Genomic DNA, 20,828 nt, shown 5'->3' with positions numbered 1-20,828 from the left:
TGAAATATTTAGGGGGAAGGGTACTTATGCCTGCAATTTACTTTGAAATGCATGAAAATACACGATGAACTGAGGGATTTATGGACCGATGTGTGATGAAGCAAGTACAGGCAGAGTAAAATGTTAACGGCGGAATCAAGGTGATGGGGTTCATTCTTTCAACTTCGCTGCATGTTTTAAATTTTTTATAAGAAAAGGGCTAGTTATTTGGGGGTTTGCAGGAAAGCTCTGCCACCAGAGGAGCTGGCTATTCTCAGGACGGAGCAAACGGAGACGCTAGCTGAGGGAGGCAGGAGCGTTACCTCGCAAAAGTAATCTTTTTCAGTCTGTTTTCCCAACTACCGCAGAAGCACTCGGTATTATTAAACACTTTCTCGTGGGTGGGACTTCTTCAAAGCTGGAGAGCCTCAACCCAGCCCCCGACTGCGCCACACGCCCACCGCCCCCTTCAACTCACTGTCCCCGAAGGGCCTAGCCTTGCCGTCGCTCTGGTAACCGTACTCGGGCTTCCAGGACGGTACCGGAAGTCACTTCTCATACGCTCTTCCGATTGGAGGCTGGTCTCTTGGGGGCGGGCGCTACTGGGCGGAAGCAGCCGGAGGCATGGCGGCGGCGGTGCCGTTCGCGGTGCTGCTGCTGCTGCTGCTTCTGGGGCCGGGCGGCTGGGGCCATGCAGAGCCCCCACGCGACAGCCTGCGGGAGGAGCTCGTCATCACCCCGCTGCCTTCTGGAGACGTAGCCGCCACATTCCAGTTCCGCACGCGGTGGGACTCGGAGCTGCAGCGGGAAGGGGGTGAGAGGACCGGACTGACCGGAGAAAGATAACTGTGGCACCTGCTGGCGGTGGGAGGGGGCAAGCCTTGGGGGCGGTGCCTAGTTCCCGGTGGGGTTCCGGTCGGTGGGCGTGGAGCCGGCCCAAGTGGGTCCGTGGGGGAAGGATGGGATAGTTATTGAAGAACTCCAATGTATGTTGGCGAAACTATGGCCCGGACAGGGGCAGCGACTTCTAGTCCAGTGCTTTTTCCGCAGCTCCAGGCTGCCACTCTCAATCTTTAGTTAGAGCCTTCTGTCCACAACACTGATGATGATGTTGCTGGTTACCATTTATCCTGGGTGCTAAGCACAGTGCTAAGTCCTGGGAAAGATTACTAGGAAGAAATCAGAGGTGTAGAGAGTTAAAGGCTTTCTAAAGATCACATCGCTGGTAAAGAACAGTCTGGGCTGGAATGCAGATCTCTCTGACCTCAGAGCTGAAGTCTACTGCTTCTTTGGGGTGGCTGAGAACCCTCCCTCCAGGATCATCTCTCACCTACTCCCCCTTCTCTAGTTTCTCATTATAGGCTCTTCCCGAAAGCCTTGGGTCAGTTGATCTCCAAGTATTCGCTCCGGGAGCTGCACCTGTCACTCACTCAAGGCTTTTGGAGGACTCGATACTGGGGCCCACCCTTCCTGCAGGCCCCATCAGGTGCAGAACTCTGGGTCTGGTTCCAAGACACCGTCACTGAGTGAGTGCCCACCTTGAGGCCTATTGCAGGCCATGAAGGGACTGTGACAGGGGAAGGTGGTGTCATCTTGCAGGCTGTGTGGCTACAGGGAGCGAGGAGGAGGGGGGGCTGAGCAGGGGCAGTGATGCTGTTCTAGCTCCATCAACTAGCCGATCTAATGGTGTGGCAACCAATGCAGGCTTTGAGATGGGAGCAGAGGCAGCCCTGGGGCAGTGAGGGGGTTTGTGTTTCTGTCCAGTGTGGATAAATCTTGGAAGGAGCTCAGTAACGTCCTCTCAGGAATCTTCTGTGCCTCTCTCAACTTCATTGACTCTACCAACACGGTCACACCCACTGCCTCCTTCAAACCCCTGGGACTGGCCAATGGTGAGAAGCCCCTGCGGCCCTTTCCTTCTCCCTGTTACCTCTTGCCCAGACCTTTGCCTCCTTTCCCCTCAGCTTCCTCTTTCCTCAGTGGGGCCAGATCATAAATCTCCTGGGTGTGCTGGCCCCAGAAGAGGGCTTCCCGAGACTGTGCTGTCTCTGCATTGCCTTCTCTCAGGGGAGGAGAGGATCCCACTCCCAGCTGGGACTGTTAGGGTGGTGGTGCTAGAGAGGTATATGGGGAACACGGAGGGGTAACCCCCATCACTAGAGTGTGGGTCCTGAGGAGTGGGGCCCAAGACCCACCCCAGACAGACTTCTGTCTCCCTTAGACACTGATCACTATTTCCTACGCTATGCTGTGCTACCGCGGGAGGTTGTCTGCACTGAGAACCTCACCCCATGGAAGAAGCTCTTGCCCTGTAGTTCCAAGGTGAGGCCAGAGTGGTCTGAATGTGGGTGGGAGTCCGGAGAGTGGATGGAGTTGGCAAATGCCCTTTCACTGCTAGTAGCCAGATGTATTTACAGATAACCTCTGCTCTGTGCCCAGGTGTCCAGGGCACTGACCTTTCATCTCTTCCCACCTCTTCCAGGCAGGCCTCTCTATGCTGCTGAAGGCTGATCGCTTGTTCCACACTAGCTACCACTCCCAGGCAGTGCATATCCGCCCTGTTTGCAGAGTAAGTCATGGGGAATGGGGGTGGAGGGGAGAAGCGTGCCATCCATAGGCTCGGAGAGAAAGTGCAGGCAAAGCACGTAGCCCAGTGTCTGTTGAGGGCTGAGCCAGTAGTAAGTGGTAGATTCAATGATGACTCTTTGGGGCATTGGCCACGTACCAAGGAAACAGTGGTTGCCTGCAAGCTTTCAGTAAATCTTTGTCATGGAACATAGTGGTTCAGAATAGCTATGCAGTGCACCTGCTAACTTAGTCTCTCACCAGCTGACATGACCTTGAGTGAATCATTTTGTTTCTCTGAGCCTGGTTTCCCCATCTGTCAAATGAGAGTAATAGTAGTAGTACTTCCTGTGGTTGTTGGCAATGGTTCATCCAACTGATGCATAAAGCTGCTGGCACAGGGTATGGCACAGGGTCAAGTGCTCAATAGTGAGTGGTAGCAAATCGATGGATGGGAAGATATATTGTAGACAAGGGACCAAGTCCAGGTAGGAGTCCCTGAGGCTCTGAGGTTGGAGTGATGTCCTCATTGCTGCTCTCTGGCCCTTTTGGTAGAATGCTCGCTGTACCAGTGTCTCCTGGGAGCTGAGGCAGACCCTTTCTGTTGTATTTGATGCCTTCGTCACGGGGCAGGGGAAGAAGGGTAAGCTACCATGGCAACTCATCTCTGCTCACCCATCGCCAGCCCCACCCTATCTGTGCACACCAGGCCTAGTTCCAGCCCCTGATCAACCCTGCTCTCTGCCTCCCAGACTGGTCCCTCTTCCGGATGTTCTCCCGAACCCTAACAGAACCCTGCCCCCTGGCTTCAGAGAGTCGAGTCTACGTGGACATCACCAGCTACAGCCAGGTACCAAGGTCTCCAGCCACACCCATAATCCCCCCTCCCAAAAGCTAGCCTGCCCCTCCACTCACTTCTCAGCCCTGCCCTTGTGTCCCCAGGACAATGAGACATTGGAGGTGAACCCGCCTCCCCTCACCACATACCAGGACGTCATCCTGGGCACCCGGAAGACCTATGCTGTCTACGACTTGCTTGACTCGGCCGTGATCAACAGTTCCCGCAACCTTAACCTCCAGCTCAAGTGGAAGAGACCTCCAGAGAATGGTGGGTGAGGGTGGGCCACCACATGCTGAGATGTCATCTCTTGGGGAAAGCCTACAGCCCTGCCTCATCATCATGAGATAATAGGCTAGTGTTTCGACCCAGGTCTCTAGAGTCAGCCAGTTGGTTCTAACTCCATTTCTTCTTCTTCTTCTTTTTTTTTTTTTAAATATATCTTTATTGATTTCAGAGAGAGGAAAGGAGATGGAGAGAGAGATATAGAAACATCAATGATGAGAATCATTGATTGGCTGCAGCCTGCAACCCGGGCCTGTGCCCTTACCGGGAATCGAACCCTGATCGCCTGGATCCTAGGTCAATGCTCAACTGCTGAGCCACGCCCAGCTGGGCTAACTCCATTTCTTCAAAGCTCTGTGACTTTGGGCAGTTCCCTAACCTCACTGCCTCATCTGCAAAATGGGGACAGCAATACCTAGCAGATTGGATGAGATAATGTAAAATATGGGGTTTGTCTGTGTATTCATTTAATCAACAAACTTTTTGAAGACAGAAGATAGTATCTGCATTTGAGAAACAATGTCTACTGGTTGAGGCAGACATTAAACAATTAATTGCAGTTGTGTTCATTGTTACCCAGGAAAAGTGCAGAATATCATGAGAGCACCTGGTTTGGTTGGCAGGGGCACAGGGCTTGGCATTTATAAGTATTTAGGAAATAATAGTAATTCTATTAATGCTGTGGGCTGGGGAAGATGGGGATGATTCCGGAGCACAGGCTTCCCGGTTCTGATAGCAGAACTCTTCCCCATCCCCTCCCTGGCTTTGAAACTCTGAATGTGGCCTGGGGAGTGGGGGTGGGCAGTGACCCTTTGCTTTAGGAGGTATTAACTACTGACTTTGGTCTATGCAGAGGCCCTGCCAGTGCCCTTCCTGTACGCCCAGCGGTATGTGAGTGGCTATGGGCTGCAGAGCGGGGAGCTGAGCACGCTGCTATACAACACCCACCCGTACCGGGCCTTCCCTGTGCTGCTCCTGGACACCGTGCCCTGGTACCTGCGGCTGTATGTGCACACCCTCACCATCACCTCCAAGGGCAAGGAGAACAAGCCAAGTGAGAGCTGAGTCCCCGACCATTCCCTCTACCCCTGCCCACCCACCTGCTCTCTCTCCTTCCAAGTTCCCCAAACCCTCACTTCTCAGGGTAATTCCTGAAGTCCATACCCCAGAAAAACTACACAGGCAGAAAAAGTTAGAAATAGTTTGACAAATGGAAAGGGCAGCCTCACCAATGCCAGATCCTGAGTAATTTATAAAGCACAAATGAGTAAAACACATAGTACTGGTGATTCTTAATAAGACCTGAGGAGGGCAGTAGTTTCCTAACCTTTTTTACTTTCTCCTTCCTGGTGCTCCAGGCACACACTTTTTTTTTTTCTCTTTCTTTTTTTTAAACATATGTTTGTTGATTTCAGAGAGAGGAAAGGAGGGGGAGAGAGAGAGATAGAAACATCAATGATGAGAGAGTCATTGATCAGCTGCCTAGCCTGCAACCCGGGCATGTTCCCTGACCCAGCATCAAACCCTGATCTCCTGGATCCTAGGTTGATGCTCAACCACTGAGCCACACCTGGCTGGGCCAGGCACACTATTTTGTGATGATTTATAGGCTCTTTCAGGTAGAGGAAGGGTGAGCAAGAACAACAGAGTATTGGGAACAAAGTTTACAGATCTGGAGTAGGTTTTTGCTTCCTTGGGAGGGAAGAAGTGCTCTTTTTAAAAATTTTTAAATTTTTTATTATTTTTCTGAAGGAGAGTTAATATTTCCTGACTGCTTTCTGTTAGGTACCAGGCTTAGCACTAAATAATAAATACATAATAATAAAGCACTTGTTATTCTCTGGAGTGGAGAGAGACTAATACTACAGAAAAGACTTATTAGGAAGAGGTCACAGCACACCCCAGATGGCCAGACCTTACATTGTCTTTAAACCCCTCTCTTGTTTCCCATATTTTCAAGCCTGTGGTTACTAGTTTTATTTATTTTCAGCACCACTACTTGTACCACTTTCAAAATAACTGCTTCCAACACCCTACCTATGTATTTTGTAGGTTGTTTTTGTGTTTTTGTGTTTTTTCTGCCTTTTGCTCTGGAAAATTTCAAACATACACCCAAATGGAATAATATAATCAGCTCCTCTGGACCCATCAGCAGCTTCAGCAGTCTCTGGCTTCCTCTCATTTTTGTATCATCTCTCCCTCCCCACTTTTTTTTGGTTGGCTATTTTTCTGCTGGAGTATCTTAAAACAAATCCTACTCCAGTCAGTGTAGCTCAGTGGTTGAGTGTTAACCCGTGAACCAAGAGGTCGCTGGTTCAATTCCCAGTCAGAGCACATACCCAAGTTGTGGGCTCGATTCCCTGTAGGGGGTATGCAGGAGGCGGCCGATCCATGTTTCTCTCTCAGCGATGTTTCTATCTCTCTCTCCCTCTCCCTCTCTCTCTAAAATCAATAAAGACATTTAAAAAACCACAAGTCCTAGACATCATGTCAACTCACCTTTAAATACTTTAGTGTATATATATCTCTAACGGATAAAGGACTTTAAAAGAATATGGCCTATCATTATTCGCGTGTTCCCCAATAGTCTTTTTTTTTTTTTTTTAATATCCTTCTCTCTCTCTTTCTTTTTAAATTATTGATTTGAGAGAGAGGAAGGGGGAGAAGGAGAGAAACATTGATTTATTGTTCCACTGATTTATATATTCATTGGCTGATTCTTGTATGTGCCCTGGCAGGGGATCTAACCTGCAACCTTGGTGAATCGGGATGATTCTCTAACCAACTGAGCTACTCAGCCAGGGCTTAAGTCTCTTTTAATCCGTAACAGTTTCCATTCTTTTGTTGTTGTTGGGTCATTTGTTGTACAGAATGTTCTGTACTGTCATTGTTTGTCCTGTCAATGTTTACATGTTCCTCCGTTCCCTATATTTCTTGAGTAGTGGTGGTTAGTATTAGAGACTTGATTAGATTCAGGTCCCCTATTTTTGGCAGGAAAATATCCCAGGTGGTTCTGTGAACTTCCTGTTGCATCACATCCATGTCTGCTGCCCAGTTTTTAAGATGTGAAGTTTAATTAGTTACCTGCCTGGGATGGCTGCCCTGGAAACACTTTTCCTTTTCTGAGATCCTGCCTGGCTCCTCTGATCCAGAGCCCACCTCTGGGTGCCCATATCCAAGCCTCAAGGCCTCAATAGGTGGGGCAGGAGGTGCAGGTAGTCTGGCCTGAGGGAAGAGGTATGGGTGGCACTTGAGCCTCGCCTGTCTCCAGGTTACATCCACTACCAGCCTGCCCAGGACCGGCTGCAGCCCCACCTCCTAGAGATGCTCATTCAGCTGCCAGCCAGCTCTGTCACCAAGGTCTCCATCCAGTTTGAACGGGCGCTGCTCAAGTGGACTGAGTACACCCCAGACCCCAATCATGGCTTCTACATCAGGTGGGCTCTGACCCCCCCATGCTGCCCCTCCCCTCCTGACCCACCTTCTCTGCCACCATCCCTGGCTCATGGAATACCTGCCTGCTTCTCTGCAGCCCGTCTGTCCTCAGTGCCCTCGTGCCCAGCATGGTGGCAGCCAAACCTGTGGACTGGGAAGAGAGTCCTCTCTTCAACAGCCTGTGAGTATGACCTCAGCTGCCTGGTTTGGGGCATCAGCACAGATAGTCTGGTTCCTGCAGGGTAGGCTGGGGCTTGGTGTTGCCTCTCCCCTAGCAATGTGGAGATTTAACTCAATCCTAATGAAAGTCCCAGTGGTCTGTAATATTCGTACAGACTTTATAAAATGATTCTAAAGTGTTTCTGGAAGAGTAGATAGGTGAAAGGAGCAGTATTTAAAGCCTGTATTTACTCACTGATGCTCTTTTTAAAAAAATGTTTTTATTGATTTTAGAGAGAGAGGAAGGGAGAGGGATAGAGAGAGAGAAACATCGATGAAAGAGAAACATCAATTGGCTGCCTCTTGCATGACCCCCACCAGAGATTGAGCCCACAATCCAGGCATGTGCCCTGACCTGGAGTTGAACTGGTGACCTCCTGGTTCATGGTCAATGCTCAACCACTGAGCAACACCAGCCAAGCTACTCACTGATACTCTTAACAAATATTTCATTGAGCACTTATCGAATGCTGAGAACTCCAGAGAGCATCAGTTACCCGACAGTAAACAAGACAGACTCGCCCCTGCCTGGCTGTTAACAGTCCAGAGGGAAGGTTCTATTCTAGAGAGCAGTGGGGTCCGAGGTGGTTCTGGGAGTAACCTGGTGGGTGATCCAGGAAGGCTTCCCTGAGGAGATGCCTTTAGCTGAGAACAGAAGGCTGTGGAAGAGGCAGCCAGGCAAAAGCAGGACTGCTTTCCCCTCAGTACAAGGCAGCTCTGTCAGCTTTATGTATTGAGCCTTCGTCTGAGATTTCTTCTGTTGGAAAGGTTGGAAGGCTAAGAAAACTTTGAAAATCCTTGCCACCGAGCATTGGCCCAGTGTGACCCAAGGGGTGATGGGGTGAGATGGGGAGCAGGGATCCTGCCTCAACACTCCTTCCTGACCCCCAGGTTCCCAGTCTCCGATAGTTCTAGCTACTTCGTGCGGCTCTACACGGAGCCCCTGCTGGTGAACCTGCCAACGCCGGACTTCAGCATGCCCTACAATGTCATCTGCCTCACGTGCACGGTGGTAGCTGTGTGCTATGGCTCCTTCTACAATCTCCTCACCCGGACCTTCTACATTGAGGAGCCCAGAACGGGTGGCCTGGCCAAGAGGCTGGCTAACCTTATCCGGCGCGCCCGTGGCGTCCCCCCCCTCTGAGACCCTAAGACCTGACCTCTTCATCGCCGGGGCTGCTGTTTCTCTCTTGGGAGGGGTGGTGGCGACCCCAATGGCTGTTCCTGCTGCTTGTTCTCCCCAGAGTTGGCTCTTGAACCAAACTGTCCCTGGACTAGGCCAGGGCCTAGAGCTGCACTGTGCAGTATAGTAGCTGTGAGCCAGATGTGGCATTTGAACTTAAATTAATTTAAATTAAAATTTCACTTCCTCAGTTGTACTAGCCACATTTCAAGTGCCAGTCTGCTGCCCAGGTTTCAAGATGTGAAGTGCCGTTGGGGAAGATGGGGATGGCTCCAGAGCACAGGCTTCCCGGTTCTGATAGCAGAACTCTTCCCCATCCCCTCCCTGGCTTTGAGACTCTGAATGTGGCCTGGGGAGTGGGGGTGGGCAGTGACCGTTTGCTTTAGGAGCTATTTACTACTGACTTTGGTCTATGCAGAGGCCCTGCCAGTGCCCTTCCTTTACGCCCAGCGGTATGTGAGTGGCTATGGGCTGCAGAGCGGGGAGCTGAGCACGCTGCAGAAGTGGTTAAGTGGCTGCTGTACTGGACAGTGGGAACAAATGTTTCCATCATCACAGAAAGTCCTCTTGGACAACACTGGCCTGTATCGTGGGCTGTGCTGGAGAATTTAGGTCACTGTGTGGTAGGTGGGATTTACTGGTTGTGGAATAAAAAGTGGCTGCTTCTGTGGTTCTTTGCCTCCTGTCTCCTTGAGGCCTGGGAAGAGCTGGGACTAGGGCTTGGTTGCTGAGTGCCTGAACAGACACTCCTGCCCCCTAAAACAACTCCCCGATCTCCCACCTCAGCTAGTCTGCTTACTCCTTGCCCACTGGCCTCATCTGACAGTAGTTCCCAGAACTCCCTGGGTTTGTCTGGGATTGTATGTAAGCAATCCATGACCATGAAAGTGAATCATCACCCACCATTTTTAGGGGCCCTGAGAACTGCGCCCCTATCAGCAAGGGTAGAGCTGCGGAGTCGGGAGAGCTGTGTGTGGTGGTTTTCAATCTGGATTGTCCACAACTATTTGGTGCTCTTGTGAAAATAATGCAGTTTCCTAGGGTCCAGACCCTATGGGCTCCATTGGTCTGGCTGTAGCCCAGCCTTCAAATTTTATCAGGCTCCTCATGAGCTTGTGGTGCAGGTGGGCCTTAGACCACCCGCAGGCTTTGAAGCCAGGCCCATTGGGTTGAAGCCTGCCCCTGCCCACCTCCCCTTCCGATTATATAATTCTGGGTTCCTGTAAAACAGGTCCTTAGGTGGGGTCCTCCCCTGCCGCTATCTTCCATCTCCCTCTGACACAATTGGCATCAACTGTAAGTTACTTGCAATCTGTCCCTCCCATCATAATGGTTTGGCTTAGAATGCCCTGTTCCACCAACCACATGCCCCACTGAACTGCCTGATTCACTGTTACAAAATCAGATGATTTGTTGCTTCCTCCAGGAAGTCTTCCCTGATATACCACGCTGCTGTAGATGCCCCTTCCTTCTACTCCTGCAGCTCCCTGGACTTACCTTTACATATTCCTTATCACCCTGGTAATTGCTATCCTTTAATTTCCATTAGACTGTGGACTTTCTGGAGGCACAGGGGCTGTCTTTCGAGCTGGACCTGACCCAGCTCAGGACATGTAAGTGCTCAGTCAGCAAATGGTAAATGTATGAATTGACATAGGCTATTCTGGCTTGGGATCTGGGGTCCAGGGCTAGGGATGGATAGGGTAAGGGGCACCTGTAAACCCCACAAGTATGAGTGCAGCAGTCTTCAACACAATGGTAGAGGTGATGTTCATAGAGCCAACACAAATGGGACTGTTTAGGTTGCCTCTGAGAGTTTCTAAGAGCTCTCAGAGCACATAAGGGATGTGAGTGCATCCGTGTGTGAGGAGGAAGGGAGCAATTTAATCAAGATGCTTTGACTTCAGTTTATTTCCAAAGCAGTAAAGAAGCAGGGTGTAAATGAGAAAAATGCTGATGTGGGTATGTCCGAAGCTAAGTGGGCTTGGCAGCCAGCATGGAGTGGCCAAGTCAGAAGAGCATGGATTTGTGGCCTGACTGTATTTTATACCCCCTGCCAAGGCAGTATGTAGAAACAGCGTCCACTACCATGTCATGTAATCTGTGTGGTGACAACACCCCCCATCTCTAGTCTAGGCCTCCCTGAATTCCAGATTGCCAGCTGCACCTGGATGTCTAAAGGCATCTCAGATTTAATATCTCCAGAACCAAGCTTCTGATACCCTCTACCTGCACCCCAAACCTGCTCATCTTTAGTCGGCTCATCTCTGTTAATGGCAACTCTCCTCTTCCTAGTTGCCTAATTTCAAGTCCCAAGCTTTGCATCCTACAGCCTCTCTGAACTCGACATCATGATGTTTGTCGTAGCCTTGTTTATAACCGCAAAAAGTATAATTTGGGGAAAGCAGAAATCTTCACCATAGGGAATTGATGGGCTTCTAAGCAGTCATTAAAAAGCATGGGGTTAATCTATATACATTAACATGGAGAGGGGCCATACATTTTGTTGAATAAAATAGCAAACCACAAAATAGGAGATCTAGTCTGTTCCCTTTGATGTAAAATATGTGTATAATCCTATAGAATGATGACTCGATGTTGTTCACCTGCACATTTAGGATAGTTATCTCTGGGTACTGGAATTTCATATGGTTTTTATTTTCTAAAAATTCGTATTAGTCATTTGAATGACAATGAACAAGTATCATTTTTTGTTGTTGTTAATCCTCACCTGAGGATATTTTTCCATTGATTTTAGACAAAGTGGAAGACGGGAGGGAGGGAGGGAGGGAGGGGGGAGGGAGGGAGGGAGGGACACATCCATCGGTTGCCTCCTGCACGTGCCTGACCGCAGCGGGGATCAAACCCACAACCCAGGTATATGCCCCCAACCAGGAATCAAACCCGCAACCCTTTGTGTACAGGCTGACGCTCCAACCCCTGAGCAACACCAGCCAGGGAAAATATCATTTTTTATAACTGGAAAAAGGGTATTTACACTAAACAATCTTTAATATGTGTGGGTAACCAACAAATAAAGTAACTGACCTTTTACAGAATCACTATTTTAACTTCTTTTACATTTGTTTCTGGTTATCACACAAATACGGTAACTGGAATTATGACTGATATTATACCAGGACATATCAGATTATTAGGAATTTTATATAATCCTGGGACCCATATTAATAACATATGTCAATACAAATATAATCTAAGAAGGTTTAGTATTACTTCTTAGTAGTCAGTGCTTCCCAGGTAATTTAACATATCAAATGATCCTAATTAGATGAACATTTCTCTTTTTATGAGGAGAGAGAACAAATCCTTTAAAATGTTCCAGGAACCCTCTGGAAAACCTCAAAGTTATTTGGAGGTCAGAGAGACTTGACTTAGAATTTGATTTGGGGGAAGTTTGTTAAAATGTCATGTAACTGCTTAATACTGCCAGAATTATTTACAATGTCTTGGCTGAAATCTCATGACATATTTGAAACTATTTAATGATTTTTCATCAGAAATTTGGCCAAATTGGAAGCTCATATTCAGAGCCTGATAGAAATTTTCTTTCCTTTTTTTTTAAAAAAATATGTTTTTATTGATTTCAGAGAGAGGAAGGGAGAGGGAGAGAGAGAAACATCAATGATGAGAGTCATTGATCGTCTGCCTCCTGCACGCCCCCGACTGGGGATCGAGTCCACAACCTGGGCATGTGCCCTGACCGGGAATCGAACCGTGATCTCCTGGTTCATAGGTCAACGCTCAACCACTGAGCAACACTGGCCGGGCTCCTTTTCTTTTTTTAGGTCTTTCCCTCTCTGCTAAAATCAAACAATGTACCCAGAGGGAAACAAGCAAATTAAGGATGATGTAATTGGATGAGTAGATCAACTTATATTGTCACTGAAGTTATAACCCAATTCTTTGGAGGAACTGAGAGCAATTGTTCTATCTTACAAATCTCTGTGAAACCAGAGATGCAGCTCTAGAAGCAGTTCAAAGTTATCTTTACCATCCTCATTTCCTGAGACTGAAGGAAAATGAAAAGGAAATGAAGTTTTTTAAAAAAATACAAGTATAGAAGTGCCCTTGCCTAAGATCTAGCCCATAGTTTCCATAAGACTATCTTCTCCACAATTATTCATAGGAAAAAGCCTTAACCATCTGAGTGGATAAACTTAACTTATTCCAACTGTTCTTTTATAACTAGCTAATTTTACATTATCATGCCCATCTTATGTCAATAATTTTTAAAAATAATTTTTATTTTCTAATTATAGTTAACGTGCAATTATATTAGTTTTAGGCGTACAATCCAGTGACTATACATTTATATAACTTATGAAGTGATCACCCTGATAAACCAAGTACCCATCTGACACCATACATAGTTACTAGAATATTATTGACTATATTCCCTATGCTGTACTTTACATCCCTACGACTATTCTGTAACTACTAATTTGTACTTCTTAATCCCTTCACCTTTTTCACCCAACCCTCCTCCCACGTGGCAACTGTCAAAATGTTCTTTGTATCTATGAGTCTGTTTCTGTTCTGCTTGTTCATTTATTTTGTTTTTTGTTTTTTCTTAGATTCCACAAGAAATCACATGGCATTTGTCTTCCTCTGTCTCACTTATTTCACTCAGCACAATACCCTCTAGGTCCAAGCATATTGTTGCAGTTGACAAAATTTCATTCTTTTTTATGGCTGAGTAATATTCCATTATATATATACACCATTTCTTCTTTAGCCATTCATCTATTGATGGACACTTAGGCTGTTCCATGTCCTGGCTATTGTAAATTATGCTACAATGAACATATGAATGCATATGTCTTTTTGATTTGGTGTTTTGGATAAATACTTAGAAGTGCAATAGCTGGGTCCTTCTTTGTCCCTTGTTATAGCCTTTGCTTTAAAAGTTTATTTTGTCTGGTATAAGTGTTGCTACCCAAGATTTTTAAAAAAATTTTATTTCCATTTTCATGAATATCTTTCTCCATCCCTTTACTTTCATTTCAATCTGTGTGTCTTTCAATTTGAAGTGAGTTTCTCATATACAGTATTTGTAAGGGTCTTGTTTTGTTATCTCTCAGCCACCGTACGTCTTTTGATTAGAGCATTTACTCATTTGCATTTAAAGTAATTGTTGATATATTTTTATTGCCATTTGATTATTCGTATTTTTTATCTTTTTTTTCTTCTCCTTCCTAAAGATGACCCTATAACATTTCTTGTAATACTGGCTTGGTGGTGATGAACTCCTTTAGCTTTTACTTGTCTGGGAAGCCCTTAATTTCTCTTTCAGTTCTAAAGGATAGCCTACATGTGTAAGGAGCCTGGCTGGTTCCGCTTCACCTTTTTGGATAAGTTCTTCCACCTAAAAGTCACCATGCATTGGTTCTCTCAGGCACTGGTGGAGCAGAAGCAGGATTTGACAGAGAAACAAATGAAGGATGCACCAATGGAATAAGTGGTCTGCCTTCCAACCAGCAGCTCCAGCCAGTCACATGCCCAGGGTGTCCCTCATATCAGCCCCTGGTCCAGAAGGCTAGCGTACTGACCTGCTGTTGTGAAAGAGCGAACAGTGGGCTCCTCCAGAAATGGGCTCATCTGACCCAGCCATCCTCCTCAAGCTGGGCATCTGTCAGTGTTGGAAGACACTGCTGGTTTCTTAGGCATCCAAGACGCCCCTTCTTCAGCCATTAGGAACCGCTCTTTAAGGCAGCCCTGCGTGCCCCCTCGTGGCAGTAGAAGGAAGTACAACCTCCACCTGAACCCGCGTGCACCCCCTTCCCTTATGACTGGGACGATAAACACATTATTTATTTAAAAAAATTTTTAATTTTAGTAAATACTCTTACCCATCGTGGACAGCAAACTATACACATTTTACTGAAGCACTATTTGATAGAAGCCCTTATTTATTTTGTGCATCACAACTATAAAAATGGCTTTAACAGTTCCATTTAACAGTATAATGTGCAACCACATAATATTCTGCATTTTATCTGGGATGCATGAATGTACCCTAGTTGCCAATTTCTACTGCTTCTGAAAAGATCTAGATGTGTGAAAAGGGACTGTCCCCCATACAAAAGTGACTGTGCCAAGAGCTTTAGCCCTTTTTCCAACCCTCAGCCCCTAGATGACTGTATGGATAGGCCTTACACATCATTTGGGTCTCAGTGCAAGTGTCAGCTCTTCAGAGAGCACTTCCCCGGTCCCCTCCACCCCTGACTTACAATGACATGGCCTGGCTTTTTTTCTTTAAACAGCATTTTGATATTTTCTATTTAGCAATGTTTTTGCTTATTTTCCTCACTAGAGAGTATACTCCAAGGGCAGTACTTTGTCTATCTGGTTTACCGCTGTTATGGTGATCTATTGTGCATAACGAACCACCCCAAAACTAGGGGCTTAAAACAATTTATTGTTATCTCTTGTGGCCTTGTGGGTTGACTTGGACCAGCTGGATTCTGTAGGAGGTTGGGTCAGGCGGTGGCTGAGGCCACAGTCATCTGAAGGCTTTACTGGGCTGGATGTCCGTGATGGCTCCCCCGCAAGATCAGCACTTGGTGCTGGCTGTTGGCTGGGAGCTCAGTTGGGGTTGGCCACTGGAACACCCACACGTGGCTGCACGTGGAGAACGGATGGAATAGATGGAAGAGAGGCCAACCTGATAACACTTGGACCAGGCAAGAATGGTGGAAATGGTGAGAAGCGGGTTCTGGAAGTGTTTATATATTTGAGGTCAGAGGCAATAGGGTTAGCTGATAGATTTCTGCGGGTTATGAAAGAAAGGGAGGAGTTGTGGATGACTATAAGGCTTTTGGCCTGAGCACCTGGGAAAATGAAGTTGCCATGCATGAGATGGGAGAAGCACGGTAAGGAGGAATCAAGAATTTGGCTTGAGATGTTATGTTTGGGATGCGGGTTAGACATCCAAGTGAGGATATACAATAGAATGGAGTTAGGAAGGATATAGGGGGTGCATGTGATCACTCAGCCTTGAGGTAACAAAAGCCTGTGCTGCAGAGAAGCCAACAGATGGATGTGAAGAATGTTCAGGAGGAACATTGGACTTCGTGACGTTGGACAGGGAGGAAGAGGAAGCGTCAACAGTGATGGTATGATTGTGAACCTCTTGCCCTAAACAACGAGGCAGGAGCTTTAGCTGGTCTTGCTGATAAAGGTGTTGAGCTTAAGAAGGTAGGACACCCAGATGGACATGCACCAACAATGTGCAAAGCCAACAACCGCTGGTGGAAAAGACCAAAATAAGAATGGAAAAAGATTGTGTCATAGACTCAGAGGAGTGGTTGTGGGGTGGAGATCAACATGTCCTGAGCACCTACTATGTGCTAGGCACATTGCTAGTGCTTTACATTCGTAATTGCAGATAGCCCTTCAAAGGTGCCCACAGGGCTGGTGTCATCATCCTAGTTTACATGTAGGAAACTGAGGCCCAGGCAAGGTGTGGGGATTGCTGGGTGCCTCAGGGGACAAAAGTGGCAGAATGGGTTCCCTGCCTTGATGTGGTGGTAAAAGTCTCTGAGTAACTCTGAGAGAGGTAATCTCTGAGAGTGGTATAAGATAATAGAATAATACCCAGTACCACTTACTGAGCACATATTTTGTGGCAAGTGCACATGTATCTTTATCTTGAAACCTCACAACAACCTTAGGAGGTTTTATTCCCATTTTAAAGACAAAAAAAGTTGAAGCTCAGAGGTTTAACATCTTCTCCAAGGTCAAATAACCAATAATGGCAGGAGTTAGGATTCAAATTCAAGACCCTTTGACTCCAAAGACTGTCCTCTAAAAGAGGTTTGAAAGCTGTGTCCTCAAAGACCCTAGGGATCACAAAGGGGAACTCGGGTGCTTCAAATAGGGAAGCTCTGCTTTTCATGGTTTTTTGCACTGAGACTATTTGGAAAAATAATTTTTGTATAAAGAATTTGGTTTGTATTTATGTCATGAAGGCCTTAATTGTGAATTAGAGAGGGGATGGGAGCTGAGAAAAAGCCATTGGATTTGGAAATAAGAAAGTTGGTGGTGACCTGGGTATAGGCAGTTAAATCTTACTGGTTGCTAGCAACAGAAACAAATTCTGGCTATTATAAGCAGAGAAGGAATTTGTGAGAATGGTGTGGGCATGTAGTGTGCATCTATTCTCCCTTCCTAATAAGTCGCCTTAAGTTAGCCCCTATTGGATTCTTCGTCTTACAAGTAGTAGAATTAGAGGGAAGGCTAAAAAAACCTAGTTTGGAAAAAATGGTAAACAAGGCACAACTGAGTCTTCCCAGGGCATCTCTGAATAAGCGCCAAACATTTTCAGGTCTTTAGCCATTCATTGCTCAAGGTTAAGATTGCAGGGAGAGAGTCTGTTTGGCCACTCTTTGGGGATAGGGCAGGCACTTTGATCAGCGGACCCCACTGCCTCCCTGTCCTGGGTGGAGGAAGACTCATTCCCCCAACGCAAAGCCAGGTACTGTTATCAGAAAAAGAACAAACAGCTGCTAGGTAACAAAACAGCAGCCTAGCCAGTAGACTCAGAGGGAGAGTTTCCCGTGGAGTGGAGGAAGTTTGTGGGTTCAGTGGTCCAAGAGGATGAGGCCTCATTGTATAGCTAAGACACCCTGTTTGTTCCGGGGAATTTTTGAAATCGTCAAGGTTAACTTGTTTATAATCATCTTAGAGTGGGTGTGTCTGTATCTGACTAATATCACCTCCCATTGTAAACCTTTCCTTTTTTCCTATTTCCTTTCTTTTCTTCCCTGATAAATATTATTTTATGCTCATGAAGTCATGTCCAAAACCTTTGATGCATCACCTATGCTAACCTCAGGGGTGTGCATGTGTGTGTGTGTGTATAACATTGAAATTACTGGGACCACATGACTAAAAGCTTGTGACAGTGAGTTTCTTCTGGTTTACTGGCTGTGTTTCCTCCAGTAAGTCACTCTCATAGCTGAATTTCAGTTTCTTTATCTGTAATGCAGGAATAACAATAGTTAATTCATAAGATTATTAAGTAAATACTAGCTACCTTTAACTGAATACTTACTATGCAGCTATCCCAGATGTCACAATATTAAATGTCTTCCAGGCCAGGCAAGTAATGTGAATGGAAGTAGCTGGAATGGGGGTGAGGGCATGTGAGACAATTAGGAGTAGTAGAGATTATAAGAAAGTGGAAAGAATTCTCCCCTCATAAAATGAGAGCAGTATCAGCATCACCTGGAAACTTTTTGAAATGCAAGTTTTCACCTGTTAAAGTCAAAAAGAGCCTGGAGGCTTTGCTAGAAATAAATGATAAAGTCGAGTCTTACTGTTTGCAAACTGGAAACATAACTAGGAAGAGACCCAGCAGTGTTCCAAAGAAGAAAGAGAAGTTAAGAGTTCTTAGAGTAAAAAGTGTGTTCTGGGAAATAACGAGTCCTCCATTCTTGGGCTGATTCAGGACAGTTATCAGTTAGATGCCAGGAGGCCCGGAAGATGAGCGACGGAAGTCTGGTCACGAAAAGCGGTCTGGACAATGGATACTGGGCGGTCTGGTTACGTGAGTCCTGCAGGGGGCAATTGGACGGGTATCTGGAGGTTTGATATATAACCAGGCACTGATGCAGGACTGGAAAGTTCAAAAGTTTAAGTTCCCAGGCTCGCTAAAGCAAGAATAGAATGGTTTCCTCATATCTCAACCTACTTGATTTCAGTCATTTAGCAGCTTGACTATAGTGACTCCATTTCATTTCTCCACTCTCTTCCTCACATCCCAGACCAACTGAACCAAAACACTGGGGGTAAAGATCTCCCAATCTGTGTTTTAACAAGCTCTCCAAGTGATTCTGATGTTTGCTCAAGTTTGAGACCCACTTACTGCTACATATGACTGCAGGACTGTGTTGCCAGATGTTTTATTTTTTCCAAGAGAAGCTAGACATTTATTTTTTTTTAAAATATATTTTTATTGATTTCAGAGAGAGGAAAGGAGAGGGGGAGAGAGAGATAGAAACATCAATGATGAGAGAGTCATTGATCGAGCCCCCAACGCGGGCATGTGCCCTGACTGGGAATCGAACCCTGATCGCCTGGATCCTAGGTCGATGCTCAACTGCCGAGTCACGCCCGGCCAGGCTAGACATATATTTTTATGTGAAATCCCCTGCTTTCAAATCTTGGCAATGAGTTCAAATTTTAAAAATGTACTGTGTGGCTAACAATAGATATGTTTTGGCCAGATTTGCAACCTCTGGTTTATGCTTTTTGCCTTTAATTCTTAAAATAAGGTGGAGGAAGAAGATGTAGGTCCAAAAAGCCAAGTGTCACTCTAAGTCAATAGCCAGGAAGTGGCCAGACCCTGATTTGGACCTGAATGTATTTGGTTTTAAAGCCTTTACCCTTTTTACTTTTTATGTAGAAGAGAAAACATATGAATGTCCCTAGCACAGAGACTAGCAACAAAAAAGTGAAGCATCTTTTGCCTGCCATGGGCCACAGATTGACGAAAATGTCTTCTCCAGCCTCTGCCCCACCCCATCCCTCCAGCCTCAGGCTGATCCTCATTCCTGTAAAAGAGAGTCAAAAAGGGGGAGCCCATGAGGGCCGGGGAGTGGTGAGGCTGGGCAGTTTCCCGGCTGAGAAGCTGGGCAGGTCCCGGAAGAAAGCCGTGGGCAGCAGTGCCCAAGGCTGAATGTCCAGTAGCAAGCTGGGTCCGCAGGCTAGATCCGGCTGGTCACCAGAGTCCTCTGTGTGCCCTAGACCGAGTTTCAGGAACTCACCCAGCATTGTGCCGCCACCTGGCTCCTGCTCACTGCTGCTCACTTCTCTGAGCTCAGAGTAAACAGTCCTGGCCCCTCCCAGCGAAGGCATGTTTCTAGTCCCCAGGCTGGGCATGGGGAGCTGGGGAGGCATTCTCAGCCTTATCCATCTATGGGTACAACGGCTGGAGGTGAGACCTACTCACATGTCATCCCAGTGATCACTGCCCCCGACCCCCTTACAGCCTTCAGCAGCAAAGACCTCCTGGGGCTCACAGAATCTCAGATAGTCGGAGCAGGAAGGATATTGGAGGCACTTCTTGTCTAACCCCTGGGTAACCCTGTCTCGGCGTTTGCCAGCCTGGATTCTAAAGCTTGGTATATACTTACCAGTTTCCTTAGTAACAGGAGATGCCATGTACCCATTATGTGGCAGGGCTGTGTTCCTGTGTCCGTCATGTGGACCTAGCCCTCAATGAGCACACCGCTGTTCCATGTCAGCAGCATTACATTCATGTTCTCATTGAATTCTGATATTATCATCATCTTTGTAGATGACAAAATGTCAGCTCAGAACAGGGAGGTGATTCATTCAAGGTCCCTCAGCTGGAAAGTGGTGGAGGTCATCAAACCCCAACTCTCACCCCAAGGCCAATGCAGGAAGGTTCCTTTGACTGCTTTCTCTAAACCAAGTGTCTTGCCCCATATGTGTCACATCGTGGCCACCTAGAGAATATTTATGATGGAATGGGACCTGATTCAAAACCTTGTCTCTATAGCATTGCATGGGAGCGTGCCCGGGAGGGGTCTAAACCTCCCAGCATCCAGTTCATCCCTCATACGCAGCTGATGCTAAAGCAAACTCTATGCATAGGTTTGCCGGGAAGGTCCTGGAGACTCCATGAGACACAGAGCACAGAGCCTGGCTTACAGTCAGACTGTTAGACGGCTGATGTGCGAACGAGAGAGGGACATTCCCCCCCCCCCCCCCGCCCCCAACGGCTGGAGACTGCGAATAGGTGTTTCACCTATATGGGCCTCAGTTTCTTGTGTCCAAATGGGTTCATTTATTCGTAACAACTGCATTTTTTTTAGCCCTTACTATGGGCTCTGTATCAGGACACTAGACCTCCATCACTAATCCCTGACCCCAAACCCAACCACTTAATCCCCAGGCTCGATAGCCTCCCTGTAGGTCCCGCCCTCCCCACCCCCCTCCTACGACCCTGGGCATTACGGGGAGACCCCAGAGTGTTGGAACGCGACTGGGCAGCCCGGCTGGGCCTGACCCCTCCTCCCGCGGCCCTGCCCTCAGGCCCCAGGAGGGAGGAGGCGAAGGGGAAGTGGACAAGGGTCCGGCTGCGGCTGGTCAAGCTGCGCCTGCCTGGAAGCTGATTAGGTTCCTGGTTCCCACCGGGGCCAAGAGTGACACCTGATCCCAGGGGATTGTGAAACGGCGGGAGGTGGCCGCCCGCCCGCCCGCGGGGCCGAGCAGCCTACCCCCGCCGGCGCGGCCCCGCCCCTGCCCCCCGCCCCTGCCCCCCGCCCCCCGCGC

The 20,828-nt window shown here is 47.4% G+C and overlaps 1 protein-coding gene across 1 annotated transcript; it reads left to right on the top strand.

Moving 5' to 3' along the window:
* Nucleotides 1-603: 603 nt before the first annotated feature.
* Nucleotides 604-9,353, top strand: PIGT (phosphatidylinositol glycan anchor biosynthesis class T). The gene is made up of 12 exons (XM_016204848.2): nucleotides 604-793; nucleotides 1,328-1,505; nucleotides 1,744-1,871; nucleotides 2,201-2,301; nucleotides 2,462-2,548; nucleotides 3,100-3,187; nucleotides 3,297-3,394; nucleotides 3,487-3,652; nucleotides 4,521-4,721; nucleotides 6,939-7,104; nucleotides 7,200-7,283; nucleotides 8,213-9,353. The coding sequence occupies exons 1-12, from the start codon at nucleotides 604-606 to the stop codon at nucleotides 8,463-8,465; spliced, it is 1,740 nt and encodes a 579-aa protein (XP_016060334.2). The 3' UTR covers nucleotides 8,466-9,353.
* The last annotated feature ends 11,475 nt before the right edge of the window (nucleotides 9,354-20,828 follow it).

This window comes from Miniopterus natalensis, chromosome 7 (assembly GCF_054644295.1).
Source record: "Miniopterus natalensis isolate mMinNat1 chromosome 7, mMinNat1.hap1, whole genome shotgun sequence".
In the NCBI taxonomy this organism is placed as follows: Eukaryota; Metazoa; Chordata; class Mammalia; order Chiroptera; family Miniopteridae; genus Miniopterus; species Miniopterus natalensis.
Note: the sequence above shows the minus strand (reverse complement) of the source record. Positions and strands in the feature narration are given on the sequence as shown.

What these genes read in the sequence shown, in the direction of transcription:
- PIGT (XM_016204848.2), top strand. Translation starts at nt 604, where the DNA reads ATGGCGGCGGCGGTGCCGTTCGCGGTGCTGCTGCTGCTGCTGCTTCTG. An exon ending in GGGCAAGGAGAACAAGCCAA is followed by an intron (nt 4,722 to 6,938) that starts GTGAGAGCTGAG and finishes GCCTGTCTCCAG; the next exon opens with GTTACATCCACTACCAGCCT. An exon ending in AGTCCTCTCTTCAACAGCCT is followed by an intron (nt 7,284 to 8,212) that starts GTGAGTATGACC and finishes CCTGACCCCCAG; the next exon opens with GTTCCCAGTCTCCGATAGTT.